At 56.3% G+C, this 17,425-nt stretch overlaps 7 protein-coding genes across 7 annotated transcripts; 4 read left to right on the top strand and 3 right to left on the bottom strand.

Moving 5' to 3' along the window:
* Nucleotides 1-118: 118 nt before the first annotated feature.
* BBK36DRAFT_1111245 (hypothetical protein) lies at nt 119-2,191 on the top strand (the record flags this gene model as incomplete). The annotated part of the gene is made up of 2 exons (XM_024889687.1): nt 119-1,741; nt 1,832-2,191. 2 exons carry the CDS (start codon nt 119-121, stop codon nt 2,189-2,191), a joined length of 1,983 nt encoding a protein of 660 aa, XP_024752664.1.
* A 600-nt stretch (nt 2,192-2,791) lies between these two features.
* Nucleotides 2,792-4,577, bottom strand: BBK36DRAFT_1111389 (PAF acetylhydrolase; the record flags this gene model as incomplete). Its single annotated transcript, XM_024889700.1, has 2 exons — nt 2,792-4,181; nt 4,255-4,577. 2 exons carry the CDS (start codon nt 4,575-4,577, stop codon nt 2,792-2,794), a joined length of 1,713 nt encoding a protein of 570 aa, XP_024752663.1.
* A 1,998-nt stretch (nt 4,578-6,575) lies between these two features.
* On the top strand, nt 6,576-7,415 carry BBK36DRAFT_1111072 (Phosphoenolpyruvate/pyruvate domain-containing protein; the record flags this gene model as incomplete). Its single annotated transcript, XM_024889663.1, has 1 exon — nt 6,576-7,415. One exon carries the CDS (start codon nt 6,576-6,578, stop codon nt 7,413-7,415), a length of 840 nt encoding a protein of 279 aa, XP_024752662.1.
* A 790-nt stretch (nt 7,416-8,205) lies between these two features.
* On the top strand, nt 8,206-8,942 carry BBK36DRAFT_1110512 (hypothetical protein; the record flags this gene model as incomplete). The annotated part of the gene is made up of 2 exons (XM_024889595.1): nt 8,206-8,406; nt 8,478-8,942. The coding sequence occupies 2 exons, from the start codon at nt 8,206-8,208 to the stop codon at nt 8,940-8,942; spliced, it is 666 nt and encodes a 221-aa protein (XP_024752661.1).
* Nucleotides 8,943-10,199: 1,257 nt separating this feature from the next.
* On the top strand, nt 10,200-11,746 carry BBK36DRAFT_1111006 (hypothetical protein; the record flags this gene model as incomplete). Its single annotated transcript, XM_024889650.1, has 8 exons — nt 10,200-10,352; nt 10,428-10,455; nt 10,533-10,704; nt 10,790-10,926; nt 10,997-11,051; nt 11,128-11,193; nt 11,258-11,387; nt 11,480-11,746. The coding sequence occupies 8 exons, from the start codon at nt 10,200-10,202 to the stop codon at nt 11,744-11,746; spliced, it is 1,008 nt and encodes a 335-aa protein (XP_024752660.1).
* Nucleotides 11,747-11,890: 144 nt separating this feature from the next.
* BBK36DRAFT_16742 (RmlC-like cupin) lies at nt 11,891-12,913 on the bottom strand (the record flags this gene model as incomplete). Its single annotated transcript, XM_024897787.1, has 1 exon — nt 11,891-12,913. One exon carries the CDS (start codon nt 12,911-12,913, stop codon nt 11,891-11,893), a length of 1,023 nt encoding a protein of 340 aa, XP_024752659.1.
* A 968-nt stretch (nt 12,914-13,881) lies between these two features.
* BBK36DRAFT_1165618 (hexose transporter-like protein) lies at nt 13,882-15,800 on the bottom strand (the record flags this gene model as incomplete). Its single annotated transcript, XM_024894803.1, has 4 exons — nt 13,882-14,146; nt 14,230-14,463; nt 14,537-15,493; nt 15,619-15,800. The coding sequence occupies 4 exons, from the start codon at nt 15,798-15,800 to the stop codon at nt 13,882-13,884; spliced, it is 1,638 nt and encodes a 545-aa protein (XP_024752658.1).
* Nucleotides 15,801-17,425: the final 1,625 nt, after the last annotated feature.

Below are 17,425 nucleotides of genomic sequence, written 5' to 3'. Positions count from 1 at the left end.
GACACCCGAGTCCAACACGGCTCCGACGCCCGCGCCGCTGAACCACGGGCTGGCGAACCGGACGGGCCACCAGACGGCGACGTGGGCGCCCTCGCTCGACGACGGTTCGAACGGCATGATGCGGCATAGGACCAGCTTCTACACGACCGATCCGTCGGCGCTGCCAGAGCCGTCGGGCATGGTGGGCTTTGGCGCGGTCGGATATCCCTCCGACGACTCCCTGACGCAGGGCAACTTTGCCGCATGGCTCTTTGACCCCCAGACCACGTACAACGACTTTAGCATGGCCAGTCTTCCGTTCCTCGAGGGCGGCCTGGAATCGACCTTCAACAACAACATCCACTACGACTACGAATCGCTCACCAGCCTGTCGCCCATGGACCAGCCGCACCGGCTGTCCGAGACCTCGTCCGACGACTGGATCACCGAATCACGGCGCCAGGAGCTGCTTCACTGGTTCCAGACATTCCGAAAGAAGCAGCCGAGATATGAGCCGCTGATGCCGAACCTGGTCCTGGAAAGCGGCGGGGACATGCCGGCGCTGAACCTCGACATGATGCGGGACTGTCTCAAGGAGTTCTGGGACAGTGTCTCGCCTCGGCTGCCCATCATCCACCAACACACCTTTTCTCCGAACCGATGCCCCGTGCTGCTCCTCCTCGTCATGCTGTCTCTCGGCGCCGCATCGCTGCGCAGCCGTGACGTGTCGGGGCAGCTCTCCGAGTATGGCGCATTTGCCGACGTCATCATCTCCTGCGTGAGATGGGAGATTCTGACCTCTGACGACTCGGCGCCGCCCGCCAGTCTCTGGGTCTTGCAGGCCCTCCTGCTTCTGGAATTCTACGAGAAGCTGTACTCTTCCCGGAAGCTGCACGAACGGGCGCACATCTACCACCCTGCGTTCTTGACGCTGCTCAGGCGCGGCAGTCCGCTGATTGGCAGGACCGGCAGCGAGTCTCCCCCCGAGCCGGACACCCTCGGCCCCGATCGCCAGACGCCCAACATGGCGCTGGACTCGCGGACGTGGTGGGCTCGCTGGGCCGAGACGGAGTCGATGCACCGCGTGGTGTTTGCGGCGTTTATGCTCGACGTGATCCACGCCGCCATGTTCGGGCACGCGGCCGACATGGCGCCGCACGAGATCCGGCTGCCGCTGCCGTGCGACGACAACCTGTGGGCGGCCAACAGCCCCGACGTGGTGCGGCAGCTGGACGCCAACTTCCGCATGTACGGGGTGAAGCAGGTGTCGTTCCTGGACGGGCTCAAGAGCGCGCTGCACGGCAAGGAGGTCAAGACGCACTCGTTTGGGCGCATGATTATCATCTCGGGCCTGCTGAGCGTGGGCTGGCACCTGAACCACCGCGAGACGCACCTCAAGTGGCTCGACATCCACACGCCGGCCATGGAGACGCAGGACAGCTGGCGCAAGATGCTGCTGCGGGCCTTTGACAGCTGGAAGGGCAGCTTCGACGTGGCCATGTCCGACTCCATCTCGGACGCGCCGGGCCACCGCGGGATCCCCAACGGGCCCATCAACAGCGCGTCCGTGCTGTACCACCTGGCGCACATCAGCCTGCACGCCGACATCGTCGACTGCCAGGTGTACGCGGGCGCCAAGCGGCTGCTGGGCCGCAAGGTGTCGTCGCGCGACTACGCCAACGCCATCAAGCGCATGAGCGCGTGGTCCGGCATGGCGTCGACGCGGCACGCCATCCTGCACGCCTTCAGGCTGCTGCACCGCGTCGTCGTCGACCCGCACCCGCGCCCGCGCCGCCGCAACAGCCCGCACCACCACCACCACCCGTTGCCCGTAGAGCACGCCGCCGTGCAGTACTCGGTGCGCAACGAGCCCGACCCGCACCGGCCCTGGATCATGTACTACGCCGTGCTGGCCATCTGGGCCTTTGTCCAGGCGCTCGGGCGGCCGCCGGGCAAGGGCTTCCCCCTGCCGACGTCCCAGCTGGGGCAGAGCAGCTACGCGCGCATGGTCGAGTACGTGTCGGGCGTGGCGGCGCTGCCGGAGCTCGACGAGCGGGCGTCGGCGGCGCTGCACGAGGGCCTGCCCGACCTGCTGGACGTCATGGTGGACATTCTCGAGGAGGCGGACACGGAGCTGCTGGTGGAGGCGCGCGAGCGGTTGAAGGTGTGCAAGGAGATGCTCTTGGGGGGGATACCACGGCCGGGGATTTGAAATTTGGAGGGTGAAGAGAAACTTCTGCAGATGTACATATAATCGTTGGAGTAACGCTCTGGAGACGGGGAGGGAAGGATTTCTGCGTTTGCTTGGAGTTTTTCTGACGGGGTTTCTTTTGATACTGTGATTAGACTGGATGGAATGGGTTTGGACAACAACAAATGCAAGGGCGTCTACTTCATCTCGATTCACGGTGTTTGCTCGATGTGAGTCAAAACGCACAATGGTACAGAGCGGGATGCAATGATAACGGCAACGTCTTGATACATATACGCTCTAAATCTCGGTTCTATCTATATATCCCGGGAAACTGGTGCCCGCAACGCTGAGTCGTAATCCATCCCATTGTATAATCAACGCTTGCAAAAGAAATGCCGACCAAACTCCGCGTACCAAGACAATACTATACAACAAGCCAAGACAAAAGGCACCAAGGACGATTGACAAGGGAAACAAAAAGAAGATGAAAAGAGTAAGAGAAAAGAGGCAGAGGTATAAACAGTAAAAAGTGCCTCCATGTGTTTATACACTCGCTTTCGAAAGGGTTCGGGCATCGTCAACATTCCCATCTCCGCGCCATGAGATCACCGTTCAAACTCATATCGCCTGCCAGCCCTGGCCCTGGGGCAGAGTGACACCTTTCAACGGGGCAGCCTCGGCAGTCTGTTCACTCGGCTCCAGCTCGCCCTTCATCTGCTCCTCGCTCTTCTCAATCTTCTCCGTCGTCGACTCGCCGCTGACCTGCTCCTCCGGCTCGCCCAGCCCAATGGTGTCGATCCAGACCCAGTGGTCGACGAGGCCGGTCCCGCTCCTGTCGAAAATGGCCTTGTCGTCGTTGAGCCCGTCGGCGGCAATGTGTTCGCTGGAGCGCTTCTTCGCCAGGTCCAGCTTGTCCACGTAGCCGCCGTCGACGAGGTCCCCGATCCAGGTCCGCGCGACGGGGATGCCGTTGGCCCGGAGGAGCTGCAGCTGCGCCCGGAGGTTCAGCCGGAGCGCGCGCTCGGGCTCGACGGCGTTGAAGATCTTTTTCGTCAGCAGCGGGAACAGGATGCCAAAATCGGACTGGCTCAGGTGGGCTGAGCTGCTGACGTAGAAGAAGTTGGGCTCGGGCAGCTTGTTGCCGCTGGGCCGCTCGAAGATGGCCGGCGTCACGACCTTGGACGACGGGTCGGGCGACAGCAGCCGTGCTGTGGCATGCAGATGCTCGGGCCACTTGAAGAAGGCCTCGGATTCAACAGCCAGCAGCGCGGTGCCGCCCGGTGCGGAGGGGACGTCGGCATAGATCGGGAGCGGAAGGTTGTACAACGGAGCCGAGTTGGGGGCCAGCAGGGGGAGACACCACATGTCCAGCAGCATGGTTACGTTCTTCTCCGTCACCTGCTTCCGGATGTCGCTGTCCTCGGCAGGGGTGAACAGCGGCTTCTCCATGGCGGCCACTTCTGGAGTACCGGCGTAGTAGGTGCTCTTGAGGAGCTGGTACATGGTGGTGGCGCCGAAGCTGTGGCCGGCAAAGATGACGCTGCCGGGCTCGTTGACGTGCAGGCGGCCGACGAACTGGGTGAGGCTCGTGGTAGAGACGTTGAGGTTGTTGAGCTCCCGGCCGGCATCCATGGCCAGGATGGCCTCGTGCACCAGCCCCAGCTCCCACAGTCTGATCCTCAGCTGCGCTTCTCTGGCCTCGTACACCTCGGGCGAGACATCATGCGAGATGCGGTTGTACGGGATGATTCTCCGGGACTGGCGGCCAGACTGTTCAGGGATGCGGACAAACGAGGTGACGGCGCTGCCGTCCCGGTGCTCGGGGCAGAAGACGACGACCCCGTGAGAGGCCAGCGATCCGGCGACGTACGAGTACGAGTTGCGGCTGCCTCCGAGGCCGTGGGAGAAGATCATGGTGGGCCATCGCTCGTTGTCGGTGGTTGCGGATTCTAGAACGGCGTTTTTGTGGGCGGGAATGGAGGTGTAGTGAAGGTGTCGGGGGAGGAACCTATGGTAGCACTTGATGAGCAAGACTGCGTAGCCATTGACTGACTGATTTGATTGAAGCCATCAAGACTTACGAGAGCAGCTCTGCCAGGGTGTGTCCGACGCCCATGAACTTTGTGTAAGCCGAGACATAGTGTCTCTGCGGCGCCGGCAGCCAGCTGATGAGCTTCTCGTTGGACGTGGCAACCGCCGGATAGAAGACGCGGAACAACACCGTCTCGACGTCGCCGGCGTTGTCGGGCCGCGGGGCGGGAGACGGGAGGTCTGAGACGGGGATCTCGACGTCGACTGTGCCGACCTTGTAGGGCCCGGTGTACTCGGGGAAGGCTGGGACGGGATTCAGCCGCGCGAGGTAGGCCGATAGCCTGGACGCCTGGGGTTGCGAGGCGCTGATCATGGTGGCGGTTCGGCGATGACGAGGAGTGGCGATGATCCAATCGAGGCGAGTCGGGACAAAAGACGGGCGAGGTATTGGAGAGAAGATGCGACAAAGAAGGGGGAGATGACGAAGGAGGAGGAAGAAGAAGAAGATCTAGAAGGATAAGAGATGCAGGAATAGAATAAGGGAAGGAAGGAGAAATCCAAAAATAGTAAGCTGGTTCAAGCAATGGAATGGAAGAACGAACCAGAGCTGGTGTTGGGGGATCGGGCAATAATACTACAAGAATTGAGACCAGTGAGTGAGATACGGTAGGTGATTGCTCTGTTTGGAAGGCAGGCAGGGGCAAGAGGAAATGAAAAGCAGAAGAAGAAGAAGAAGGATTTGATGGCGTGTTGGTGCAAAGGCCCAATCTCATACTATCTACCACCTATGTAATAAATACCGAGCACTAATAATAGAGGATACGCGAGATGCCAAGGTTTGATCGAATTTCTCTTCCGAGGCACAGCAGGTCTGCAGTGACGCAACGATGGGCGAATTACATCAGCAATCACAAGCCAGCAGTGCTTACGATGGTGGAAGAATCGCGAACGGCGTCGTTGGAGATGGATTCTGGACTACGACACAATTCGGGGCGCCGTCACGCGACTCAGTCTCTTGTTTGTATTATAATGGCGGTAAAGAATGCAATCGAGGCTCCATTGCTGCTGAAGTAGAAGGTGAAAGGTGCAACACAGAATTCAGGCAAAGGAGATGCATGTTCCAGAAGAATGCCGTGTGGAGCTGGTGCTGGACACGACGGGTGAGGCTAAGCCACTTTCGAGACCGAGGCTGCTGTTCAAACATTCTCTGGGAAGAGTTGCTTGTGCTTGGTTGCTTTATTGGGACAAGCAAGAAACGGACATGCCGTGAAGGAGAAGAGTTAAAGGGATGGCGAAGACGGTGGTGATGCTCCTGAGGACGGGACTGATGGTGGGAACAGGTCGTCCTGCTCTTAGATGTCGTGGGATGCTGTTTCTCTGGTGCGACATGCCGAGAGACGCACGTTCACGAACTGGAGATTCCTGCTCGGGATTTGCTGTCGGATTGGTCCCAGGAAACTGGTGAGGCTGCACTCCCTGCTTCATTCTGACTTGCTTCAGCTGTGAAACGATGTTCCAAAGGATTGACATTTCGCGGAGGACGAGGTTGAATTGGTCTCACATGGAGTTTGCATGCAACATGCAATATCATCGCAACAGGCCTCTTCCCCAGGCTTAGTCATCTGCGGCCGTTGATTCTGCCACCACCTGGAATCATCACCGCCTTCATCGCCATCTTGTAAGCATCTTGTCTTGCTCCATATTCCATCATCATCACCACCAATAAACTGCTTCATACCTCCCTTGGCTGTTGCTCCCCAACGGCCGTCACCAGCCGAACCATCCGACGTCGCACTCGCACTCGCACTCGGCTCAGTAAGACTCAAGCAGCTCAACCAGCGCACGCAATGGCCAATTCATCAGCCTGCAATACGCGCAGCCTCACATGCGCTGTCCTACCTTAGTGGTCGGTGCCTGTTCTACGTGTCCGCAGTCTTCGCGATCCACGTCTTCGCCTGCATCGCTGAAGAAAAACGCCACAGCAGCTCGCAGCGAATCGAGCCGCTCTGCCGCCCGTCAACCGATGGGGCGGGCTGAGACTGAGTGCATGCTTGGGTGCGGGTTGGCTTAGCCTGATGGCTTGCGTCGGATCGCTGGTTCGTGCCTGAGTCCGATAACTCCGCCCTTGGAGTGACAAGTGATGGATGGAGTCATGCTGTGATGTTGCTGTTGCTCGGGAACTTGTCCGCTGATTCGATGAGACTTGTCCTGTGCTGTTCATCTGTTTCCTGTGATTACTTTCAACTGACAACTCAGACTCACCCAGGGTATATATAGGCTGGCCATTTGCTTCTCTTGACACTTCAATTCCCAAAGCCATCCAATACAACACCAACCATATACATCCCCAACAATATACATCACCTCCACAATGGCCACCGTCAACCAGTCAGCCCAGACCCTCAAAGCCCTCCACAAGCCCGGAACCCCCCTCGTCCTCTCCAACATCTGGGACGTCTCCTCCCTCAACGCCATCGTCTCCCTCAACTCAGAGTCCTCCAAGCCCGTCAAGGCGCTGGCAACAGCCTCATGGGCCATCGCCGCCTCCCTCGGCATCAAGGATGAGGAGCTCACCATGTTCCAGAACCTCGAGGCCATCTCCCACATCGCCCCCCTCGCCGAAAAGGCAGGCCTTCCCCTGTCGGTCGATCTCCAGGACGGCTACGGAGATTACATCACCGCCGCCGTCACTGCGGCTGTAGAGTACGGCGCTGCTGGTGCCAACATTGAGGATAGCATCCCGGCGACCGACTTTGGCAAGGGCCTCTCCGGCTCCCTCTACAAGCTCGACGATCAGGTTGCCCGACTCAAGCGTGCTCTCGAAGCTGCCAAGAATGCAGGCGCCCCGGACTTTGTCCTCAATGCTCGCTGCGACGTCTTCCGGCTGGAGGACCCTGACTTGAGCCACGAGACTCGCCTGGCCGAGGCTATCAAGCGCGGCAAAGCCTACCTCGAGGCTGGTGCTACCACCATCTTTGTGTGGGGTGGTCCTGGACGGGGTTTGAGCAGTGAGACCGTCAAGACGCTGATCAAGGAGTTGGATGGAAAGGTGGCCGTCGTGCTCTCCAGAGCACCCGGGGCTCTCACCACAAGTGAGCTGGCTAGCTTCGGTGTCTCGAGAATCAGCGTCGGGCCGAGCCTGTACATTGCTGCGCTGGAAGCGATCAAGTCCAAGGCTTTGTCGATGTATTCAGGAGGCGGACTGGCGTGAAGTTGGACTGGGAACGGAAAGCCTAGTGGCGCAATTGAGTTGGGCCTCGCTCAAGTTGAGCCTGGTGTTGCTGTTAAGAAACTTTCTATTAGACGATGAATGAAAAAAGAAAACAAAAACCTTCCAATTGAACTAAACCTCTAAAATTTCTGTTACTCTCGACTTGATTCGTTCATTGCCAGAGAACCGTACAATTCCGGTATGCTTAGGGTTAGTGTTGAACTCGCCTTTAGACTTTGAGGCAACAGTTGAGCCTCAAAGCATCTAGCATGCCGCCACTACTGTGATATGCTTATTATAGAGTCTACGCTACTTGGTTGAAGAGGCTGAGAACCAATCATCAACTCGCTTCCTACACTTCGTTTTCAAACCACACGTGGGAATGACCCTCACTCTTTGGCTCTGGACGATGGAGCTATACCACATATGCCAGCACAGCCTGTGCTGGATGGTGCATGGCTTGAACTCAATCACTTTCAACCTTATTTCGCCTTGAACTGTGAAGATATTTCAGTGCCAACTTCTTTGGGATAGTTGGTAATGTTAGCGATGGCCGTGGGTATAAAAGGCTCTCCTCCCCCCCTGAGAGGGAGAAAAGAACAAGTTCAACTCTACCCGCTACATATACTCGCTGCAGACCGCTTCGGACACCTTGATCAGCTCAATCTGAATATTCACACTCGATAAACAACACACACTCGATACACAACTTCATTCTGATTATCTCACTACATAATCAACCTTTTTCTTTTTATCAAAAATGCAGGGTTTCATCCGCAACTGCGCCGGGATGCTCCCCCTCCTGGCCGTCCTCCAGGCCTCGCTCTGCTCCGCCTTGGCCATCAATCCCATCTCCTCCCTCGCACCGCGCAACGACTACAGCGAGAAGAACTTTGACTTCCTCAAGGTCCAGCACGCAACTGGCCTCAACCCATACTACTTCCTGGCCAAGCCAGCCCTGTCTCTGCCCCGAGTCTCCGTCTGCCTTCCTGTAAGTTGTGCTCCCAAACTGCTCATACTTTCCAACTTTCAATGTCTCCTGACAAATTCTCTCTTTTCCAGCGGGAGTATGGCGAACCCCACGTCGACGGCTGCAACATTGCCTTTGACAACATCCCCAACCTGCGCGACAAGAACGGCAACTTCGCCGTCAAGCCCGGCCAGTGCCGCGCCATCAACGCCCAGTGCTGCCAGGTCACCGTCTGCGCGCCCCGGGCCCTCAACCTGCTCGTGCCGGCCACCGAGGTGCACCTCCAGGTGACCAAGGCCGCGGCCAACTGCACCGCCCAGCACCTCGGCTCCATCTACATGGACAACGGCTGGGACTACCTCATCATGGTGCACAAGCCCAAGGACCTCAACTGCTGGCCGGACGATGGCAAGAAGACGGCCAAGGCCAAGCGTTTTTGGGAGGCGATGTGGCAGACGGTCGACTATACCAAGGTGTTTGCTTGGCCGAGCTTGTGGGTGCCGGATGAGGAGGAGCAGGAGCATTTGCTTATGGTCTCAGATGGAGCTCCTTGGTAGTTGGGATCTTGGTTGTTTGGGATTCTTTGTGGATACCCTGCTTTTCGATTGATTATTGTTATGGTTAAGAAGGGAGTGTGATGGGAATAATGAATTGACAGTTTTCACTTATGGTTCATGTCCATGGCTGGTGATGATAAAACTGGGTATATCTGCTCGAGGAGGGCAGATTTCCGATATGTGGATGCCTCGCTGCACATAGACGAGCTTTGATTTGAATGACTTTTACTATAAACGTAAGCCTTGTTGCTTTGTTCCTATAATTCGGTTACCTCAATATCGGGTCAAGTTAGGGCTGATAGAACGATTATACATCTCAAAGCCATCGACGGTGGGAAGAAACACCACGAGGAAACACTCCCTCTCCGGCCCCTCTGCCAAGGTTGGGCGAGCGTGGAGCCTCCTCGCTTTCGTCCGAGATTCGCCAGGTTTCGTACTTGGTCCAGCTTGGCGATGGGCAGTATTCTGCTTGCTGCCCCGTCAATCCAAACACTAGGCAACAATGACAGCCATTACCAGACTCGAGATGAATCGATTCTTCCGAGGGCGTCTTGAAACGCTCCAACGAGGCTGCCTCGACTGTAAAGTCTCCCCCCCTCCCCCTACTCATTTCTGAATAGTGGCGCCTAATGGACCATTTCGAGAGCAGTTTATGCTTGCCGAAGCATCAGGCAACAGCAGATGGCTCCCTCTGCTCGCTCAATAGGACCGAGCCTCGTTGGGCCTCCGGTCCGCCTGGTTGGGTTGCAGCCGCTCGCTTGGGGTATGCATGTATGTACCCCTGCAGGGTCTCATCGGCCGTCGTGTCTTAGTATGTCCATGAGCAGCCTTTTTCCGTTTAAAGAAAAAAAGGCCTCCAGTGGCCTCTGGGCAAGGCAGACATTACCCCCATACGCCACGTATGTACAGTTTCCGATGAGAATAGCACACCGAGGTAGCAGTGATGACAACCACGGCAATTCATTTTCCGGCAATCTGGTCCCGTCAAGCCCCGAGGCCTCACCGGCATTTCTCTTGGCTGACTGGGACCGCGATGAAGTAACCCCTTTGAAATAAATCCGGAATTTGGTAGGCCAAGCTCAGGCGACGGGGTAGAGACTCATGTTCTGTTGTGCTACAAGTGACGGGTATGGGTATTTGGTGGCTTCACGCCCAGGGAGGAATATATATCCAAGCATCGACCAACTTTGGTGCTGAAAGGCGATTAGCTCCTCGTAACTCGATTAAAGGGCTGACTCTTCACGATCAACACGCATTATGCCGGCAACGCCGTTCCGTGTCGAGGCCTGGGCGGAATATGCCATTGGCACGGTCATTCTCCTCGCGCGCATCGCCTGTCGAAGTTCGACGGTCGGGCTGAACTGGGAGGACGATGATTACTTTGCCTTGACAGCTGTTATTCTCTGGACTGTGTGTTTTTGTTTCTCCCTTCCTCTGCGAGGTTACAGATGTCTTTCATAACAGACTAAACTGATGTGATTGCAGGCCGACTTGTGTATGCTCGAGATGATAGGTAAGAGCCCATCAGCTGAACCGCTTATTATGTGGCCATACGGCGACGTTTTAACACGAATCCATGCCCTTTACAAGGCCAATACGGCACAATCACCGGCCTCAACGACGAAACGGCCCTCGCCCTGACACCCGAAGAAAGGAGACGGCTCGTCATCGGCAGCAAATGCCTCTTTGCCGGCATCGCCCTCTACGTGACCATGATCTGGTGCTTGAAGACGTGCATGCTCTTTCTCTTTCGCAGACTGACGTAGGTTTATCTTTTCTTTTACAACACCCCCTCCTCCATGGGACGGCCGGGAATGTTGGCTAATTTCGGGGAGATGATGGAACAGACTCGATACGCGGCAGCAACGGCTTGTCCATGTCACCGCGCTGGTCTGCCTTGCGGGATATGTGTCGACTATTGTAGTCATGTTGACAAAGTGTCTGCCTGTGCGCAAGAACTGGCAGGTTTATCCCTACCCAGGAGGTGTGTAGCTTTATACATGCTATGTCGACGATGAACATGAGAGCCATATTAAGTGAATGGAAACAATAAGACGCCTGCGCCTTGAACATTCCCAATTACCTGGCACTCGTCGTCACCAACGTAACGTACAATTCACCCCAACTCCCCTATTCGTCCAGATACACCCACAATGTCAAAGACTGACCATCACACACACAACAGGACCGACCTGATGATACTGTCTATCCCGCTCTCTCTGCTCTGGAGAGTACAGATGCCCCTGTTGCGGTAACGTTGCTTTCGGTGGCACTCGTTTCCTTCTAACTTTCCCGTCCTGATTGTTGTCATTTAGAAAAACTGTTTGCGGCTTGTGGCTCTGTATGGGAGTCTTTATCATCATTGCGTCGATTCTACGATGCGTCCTCTCCTTGCAAGACGTAGAATCGTTCAATCTCGGGACTATCTGGTCCATCCGCGAGACTGTGAGCTCTTCCCCTTTTCCCTCTCTCTCTCTTCACTCCCCCAAGATTTTGGTCAACTCCTGACTTCGTGATTTGTCTAAACGCCCAACCAGTTCGTCGCCATCATCGCCGTAAACGCGCCCATCCTCGGCCCCTGGATGACAAAGAGAGCCACCGCCGTGGTAACACGAGGCGCAAAAAGCAGCCTCTCAAAGCCAGAGCTCGTCACGATTGGACGCAAGAGTAGTCGTCGCCTGGAGCGGCTGGTCAAGGACGGACGAGCGCATGGGATTGGCCGGACGACGATGGATGGTGGGAGTGAGGAATATCTTGTTGGACAGGAGGCAGACACCGGGAGTCGAGATGTCGAGCTGGGGTAGGCTTGAGAGAAGATTTCATACTATGTAGTTGCTGCTTTATGGACTTTAAATTCGATATATCAACTCGGGGTAGTCAACTTCGTATAAGTCGTGACTTCTTCATAACTACAACAACTCTCCAGCAATGTCCAAAGAAAGGGGCTCCTACTCAGGCGGCCGAGCAATAACAACATCCGCACGCCCCTCCAACGTAATCTCCCCGTCCTCATACGGAACCACCACCGTCGCCCCCTTTGTCAAATCCAAGCCCTCCCCCCCAAACTCCGTCTTCAAAACAACATGTCCCTCAAGGACAACGACAACCGCAAACCCCCGCCGGCAACTACTACTCTTGCTCTTCACAAGCAGCACCCTCTCCAGAAGGAAATACCGCCTCGACTCCTCCACGCAGAGACTCTCCGCAACCCTCGGCTCCGTGACAAGCTTCATCGCCTCCTCCCTCGTCCGCCCCTTCGTCTCGACAGCTGTAAGTGCCGTCTCGAAGCCGACCCCCAAATGGCCCTCCTTTGCGCCATCAATCTTGAACCCGCTCCATTCGCAAAGAATCGACATATCCGACGGCTCCTGCACCTCCACGACAAACAAGCCCTCGCCAATGGAATGGACAACACCAGGAGGCACATACACCGTCTGATGCGGCTCGACGTCAATCTCATGCATCCTCTCCAGAAGCTCCGCGCCCCGCCCCTCCTGCACAACACGAAGCAACTCCTCCGGGTCGACGTCCTCCCGGAACCCCAACCACACCGTCCCAGGAGTAAGGATGTACCACGCCTCCGCCTTGCCGTGCTTCTTCTTCTCTTCGTCGTGCAAATGCTTCGCCGCCCAGTCGACGTGCGGATGCGCATGCACGGGCAACCTCTGTCCCGCATCGAGCAGCTTCACGAGGAGCTTCGTGTCAGCTCCGTACTTGGCGACGTGGCCCGGCCCGAGCCACTTCTCCGGCGACGAAGACACGGCGTCGCGGAGGAGAGTCCCGGAGGGGAGGCGGGTGAGGCCGATGTTGTTGTTGGCGGCCTGGTGCCCGGCGCAGCAGGTGGTGGATGCGATCCAGTCCTCGGGCTCGTGGGAGGCGCTGGCGGGATGGGAGCGGAGGGCGGCGATTTGGGGGCCGCCGGCGTAGAAGCGGTTGGGGGGCTGGTTTGCGGGGAGGATGATGGGGGGCATTTTGTTGTGTTTCTTTGTTTGGAAGTATAAGTTGGTGTTGATGAGGCTATACGGATGCTTTGAATAGGGGGGCGATGGAGGAGGTGAGGTTGACGGGTTCAAGGTTATAAGCACAACTGCAGTCCCTTTATATCTACCTACTCTAGCAATTCAATCTTAGATGTACGATACCCCATGCGGGGATCTCCAAGAGATAGAGAGTCTTGGTCAACTTGCTTCTTCGGCTTCGCATCGTCAACAGACGCCATGACTAGACGGCGCGTCAGCGCAGACAAACTAATAACGACGCCAGGCGTTGATTGTTCACTCGCATTCTCTTTCCTCCAATGCTCATTGGCTTCACGAATCGATTGTTAAATAGTCTGACCTAATTATTCAAAGGCAAAAGAGGCCGATTTGTGAATCAGTTCAACTCCAAGATGTCTTCGTCTCCAGGTCCCTGCATGTGGCAGCAAATCATGGTCCAGGTCCCTGCGTGTGGCAGCAAAACTTGGGGTAAAACCCATCACCAACTCCACACACATTCGAGCCTTTTAGCCGTAGTCTTATCGCTAGAAAGGGGGAAAGAAACTCGTCGGCTAACGGTTTTGCATCCTTTTGGCTGAGATAAAGTTGTTCCGTGAGGGTGTCGTCGAAATCATGTGGGCAGACGTCAATTACTGACCTATGTTACTTACAGGTAGGAGTGGGAATGAGAGTGTAGGCGATGGATGAACTCGACCGTCATTGGACATTACCACCATCATTATAAACTGCCAAATCGCACGCTATGGTACACTATTTCATACATGTCATGTTCCCAACCTTCCTGAACCCCCAGTTCCCCGGACATCCCTCTCGCTCATAAAAAACGTTCAATCGCGAATTGAGCACTGCTCAATTGGGGCGATGCATCATCATCTGCTGATGATGAGATGTGATGATGATGATGATGATGATGATGATAGAGATGCGATCTTGCAACCAGCTTATTTCTCATCTTCGTGAGCGTGCTCTCGCACGTCGCTAGGCTGCTGCTGCTGCGTCTGCCTCATCTCGTCTCGGTACTGGGCGGCGTCCCATCGGCTCGACGTGATGGGGTTGACGTGCAGGACGTACATGGTGTCAATCTCCTCGAGCGTCCGGTCCTTGGACTCGATCAGGAAGAAGAAGACGATGAGGACGAGGGCGGCACAGCATCCGGCGAAGATGAGGCCGTAAAAGTAGTCAATGTCGCCAACGATGAACTCGGTGCTAAAACCAGCCAGTCGTCAGTTACAAACCTTCCCCTCTCAAATCACATTGGGTCAAGATCCAGCAAGGAAGAGGGGGCTTACAAGAAGGAGATCAAAAAGTTCCAGAACCAGTTGGAAGCGGTGGCGATGCCCATGCAGAAGCTTCGGTATCGGATGGGATACAGCTCGGCGTTGACGGTCCAGACCAGGGGTCCCCAACTGACGGCGAAGGCGGCAATGGCCAGGCAAGAGAAGGTGACGAGGGCGGATCCAGCCTTGGGGGTGAGCATGGGGTCGTCGTGGTTGAGCGCGAAGTGGCCGACAAAGGCGTAGACACTACATCGACCCGGTTAACTCACTTTGCTCTTCATCATCATAGAGGAAAAGGGGGGAGGCAAGAAAAACTTACAGGAAGCACATCATCATCCAGGAAGCGCCAGTGATGAGAATGATGCGTCGACCAAAGCGGTTGATGATCCAGAGGCCGATAATCGTGGCAAACACATTGACGGATCCGAGGATGATCTGCGTGGTGTAGCTGTTGCTGATGCCAGTGGCGGCGAAGACGGTGGTGCCAAAGTAGAAGAAGAAGTTGGCGCCCGTCAGCTGCTGGCCAGCCTGGAGGACGATACCGAGGACGGTGCGGTGGAACATGCGCGGGGCCGTGAAGATCTCGGTCCAGCTGAAGGCGGCCATGTGCTCGCTCTCCTCGTCAATCTTGGCCTGGATGTCGGCGATCTGGTTGTTGACAATGTCCGAGTCGGGGGAGAGGCCGTGGAGACGGGCAATCGTCTGGCGGGCCTCGTCGACGCGGCCGCGGCTGTAGGCGAAGCGAGGGCTTTCGGGGAGGAACAGGATGCCAGCGCCGAGGACCAGGGCCCAGGCAAAGGTGAGGCCGTTGGGGATTCGCCACGAGGCGCTGTTGAGTCTCGTCTCGGTGCCCCAGTTGACCATTTCGGCCGTCCAGATGCCCATGGTGATGAGCAGCTGGTACGAGGAGACAATGACACCGCGGATGACGGCAGGGGTACTCTCGGACTGGTACATGGGGACGACGACGGAGAGGGCACCGATGCTGAGACCGGTGACGAGACGGCCGACGGCGAACTGAACCCAGTGAACCGACGAGGAGATCTCGATGATGGTTCCGACGCAGGCGAAGAAGGCAAACATGGAGATGGACAGGCGACGGCCAACGGTGTCGGCCATCTTGCCGGCAATCAAGGAGCCGATGAGGGCTCCCACGCAGAGGAGGCCGACGATGGTGCCCTGGCGGGCAGCGCTGAAGGTGTACGACCCATCATCCTGCAGCGATCCGAAGCGGCGGGCATAGTCTTTCATCAGGAAGAAACCCGAGATTTGACCACTGTGAAGCGAAGCACATTGTCAGATATTATACTCCGTATAATGTATAATGTTGGGCAACAAATATGAACAACTACAGGAACTGTGTCTCAAAAGTTGTGTGTGTGTGTGTGTGTGGCTGCTTACCTGACATATCCAAAGATGAAGCCTCCAATGGCAGCAATGGCTCCCAAGGCACACGCAAGGAGGGTGACTCTCTCCTGCTGCGAGGGAACACCCTCGGACCCTCCACTGCTGGGCGAGGGATCCCTCTTGGGCTCCTCCTGCGCAGGAGCAGCAGCATCGGGCTTTTGCTTGAAGAATCTCATGATGTTTGGCTGCAACTCATGCGGTTACACTGGGGATTGTGATAAGGGGATTGGAGGGTTGGTCACAATCAAAATGGGTAGGAGGAGATTTGTCTCAAGGGGAGATGAGATGGAGACGGAGAAACGGCGTCTGGGCTGATAGATAAAGTTCTTTGCAAAGCTGATAGTTACAATGCTGGAATGCAACAAGTTGTATTACTCGTATAGTACGTGAGGGCATGGCAATAGGGAGAGTCCCACCGCGAGATATAAAAGCCTGCTTGCGCTCGCGTCCATCTCGGTGTCTTTGCGGGCCACTGGAGCAGCGAGTTCAAACCCATCGTGGTCCCGTGGTGTCTACATCACCAGACGAAGCAAGAGTCTCGAGCAGATCCCTCCTGAGGTCCCATTGACCTTGGGTCCATCTGCTGTTCAAGTACCGTTACCATCATGAGGCTGATGGGTTTCGTTCGGGGAAATATCGTCGGAGATACTCGTCCATACGGGCCCCATCACGCCGAGTCATGGTTCCTGTCTCGAGACGTAGGTTCCACAAACTGGAGCCTCGACAACAACGCCGGAATGTCCGGTCAAGCCACTGCCGAAGCACCAATCTGGCCCATCTGCCGCTTCCGGATCGCTGTCAAAGGCGGCCATACGGATACCCCTGTCAGGCCTGACGTGCCGTTCCCACTTGTTGCGTTCCACTCGTTCTTGGTATGCCCACTTTGGCCCTGCGCCTCGGAGCATTTTTTTTCGACACGCAGTTGCCGTGCTCCGTTGACCTTGGCCAACGACATACGAGTACTAACGTGATGGTTCAACTCATTTCGGTGGACGGACCTGTGCTGCAGAATTTTCTGCTCGGCCCACGATGTTCGCGGCGTCGTCTGATGTGCCCCTGGTGCTCCGCCGAGGGTGATACATAGGTAGCTGCAAGAGAGACAAGGCATTGCACAGTGCCGTGTTTGCTGACGGGCAGCTGTGGCAAGTCACGCTATCACTTCGTATTTCGGCCTGGGAAGCATCACGCATGCTCGGAGGCAATCACTCGATTCTGTATACGCATAATAGGCTCACAATGCTGTGCAAGATGAAGCCGGACGGCGGGTAGATTCGACGAGTCCGGCAGATGGTGCCTCCGTTCAAGTGCCGAACACCGTCGATCGTGGCTGCGGCAGCTCTGCAGGCTCTGGGTCGTCAAGGGAGTAACACCGAGAAGGACGATGGCCAAACCAGCAGAGCCCATCAGATAATGAATGCAATGATATGATCGTCCAGGGGCTTTCCGTTGATCCGAGTCAGTCCAGGCGAGGCGCATGAATCAATGGCAAGCGTGAAGAAAAATCCTTCTGGAAGGCTGACTAACGCGGCAGGTGAGCGGTTCGGGCTTAGCCCCGATCTGGCGGATGACGATGGCCAATGACGTCATTGACACGAGCCCGTTGGGGCTGCACCTCGGAAAATAAGAAGGAAGGAGAAAAAAGTCACATGTCAGCAATTGGCGTTGCTCAGGTGGAAGGAGTTGCAATTGAGGTGTCTGGCCGTGCAGAGAGGTAGGTATATATCGACGTATATGCCCTACTTGCTTTATATATCCAGGGTTTTACAATGTCGTTCTGCTGGTGATTGGATGCTTCGGAGCA

The sequence above is a fragment of the Trichoderma citrinoviride genome, assembly GCF_003025115.1.
Source record: "Trichoderma citrinoviride strain TUCIM 6016 unplaced genomic scaffold BBK36scaffold_2, whole genome shotgun sequence".
Classification (NCBI taxonomy): domain Eukaryota; kingdom Fungi; phylum Ascomycota; class Sordariomycetes; order Hypocreales; family Hypocreaceae; genus Trichoderma; species Trichoderma citrinoviride.
This window is presented reverse-complemented; position numbering and strand designations above follow the sequence as displayed.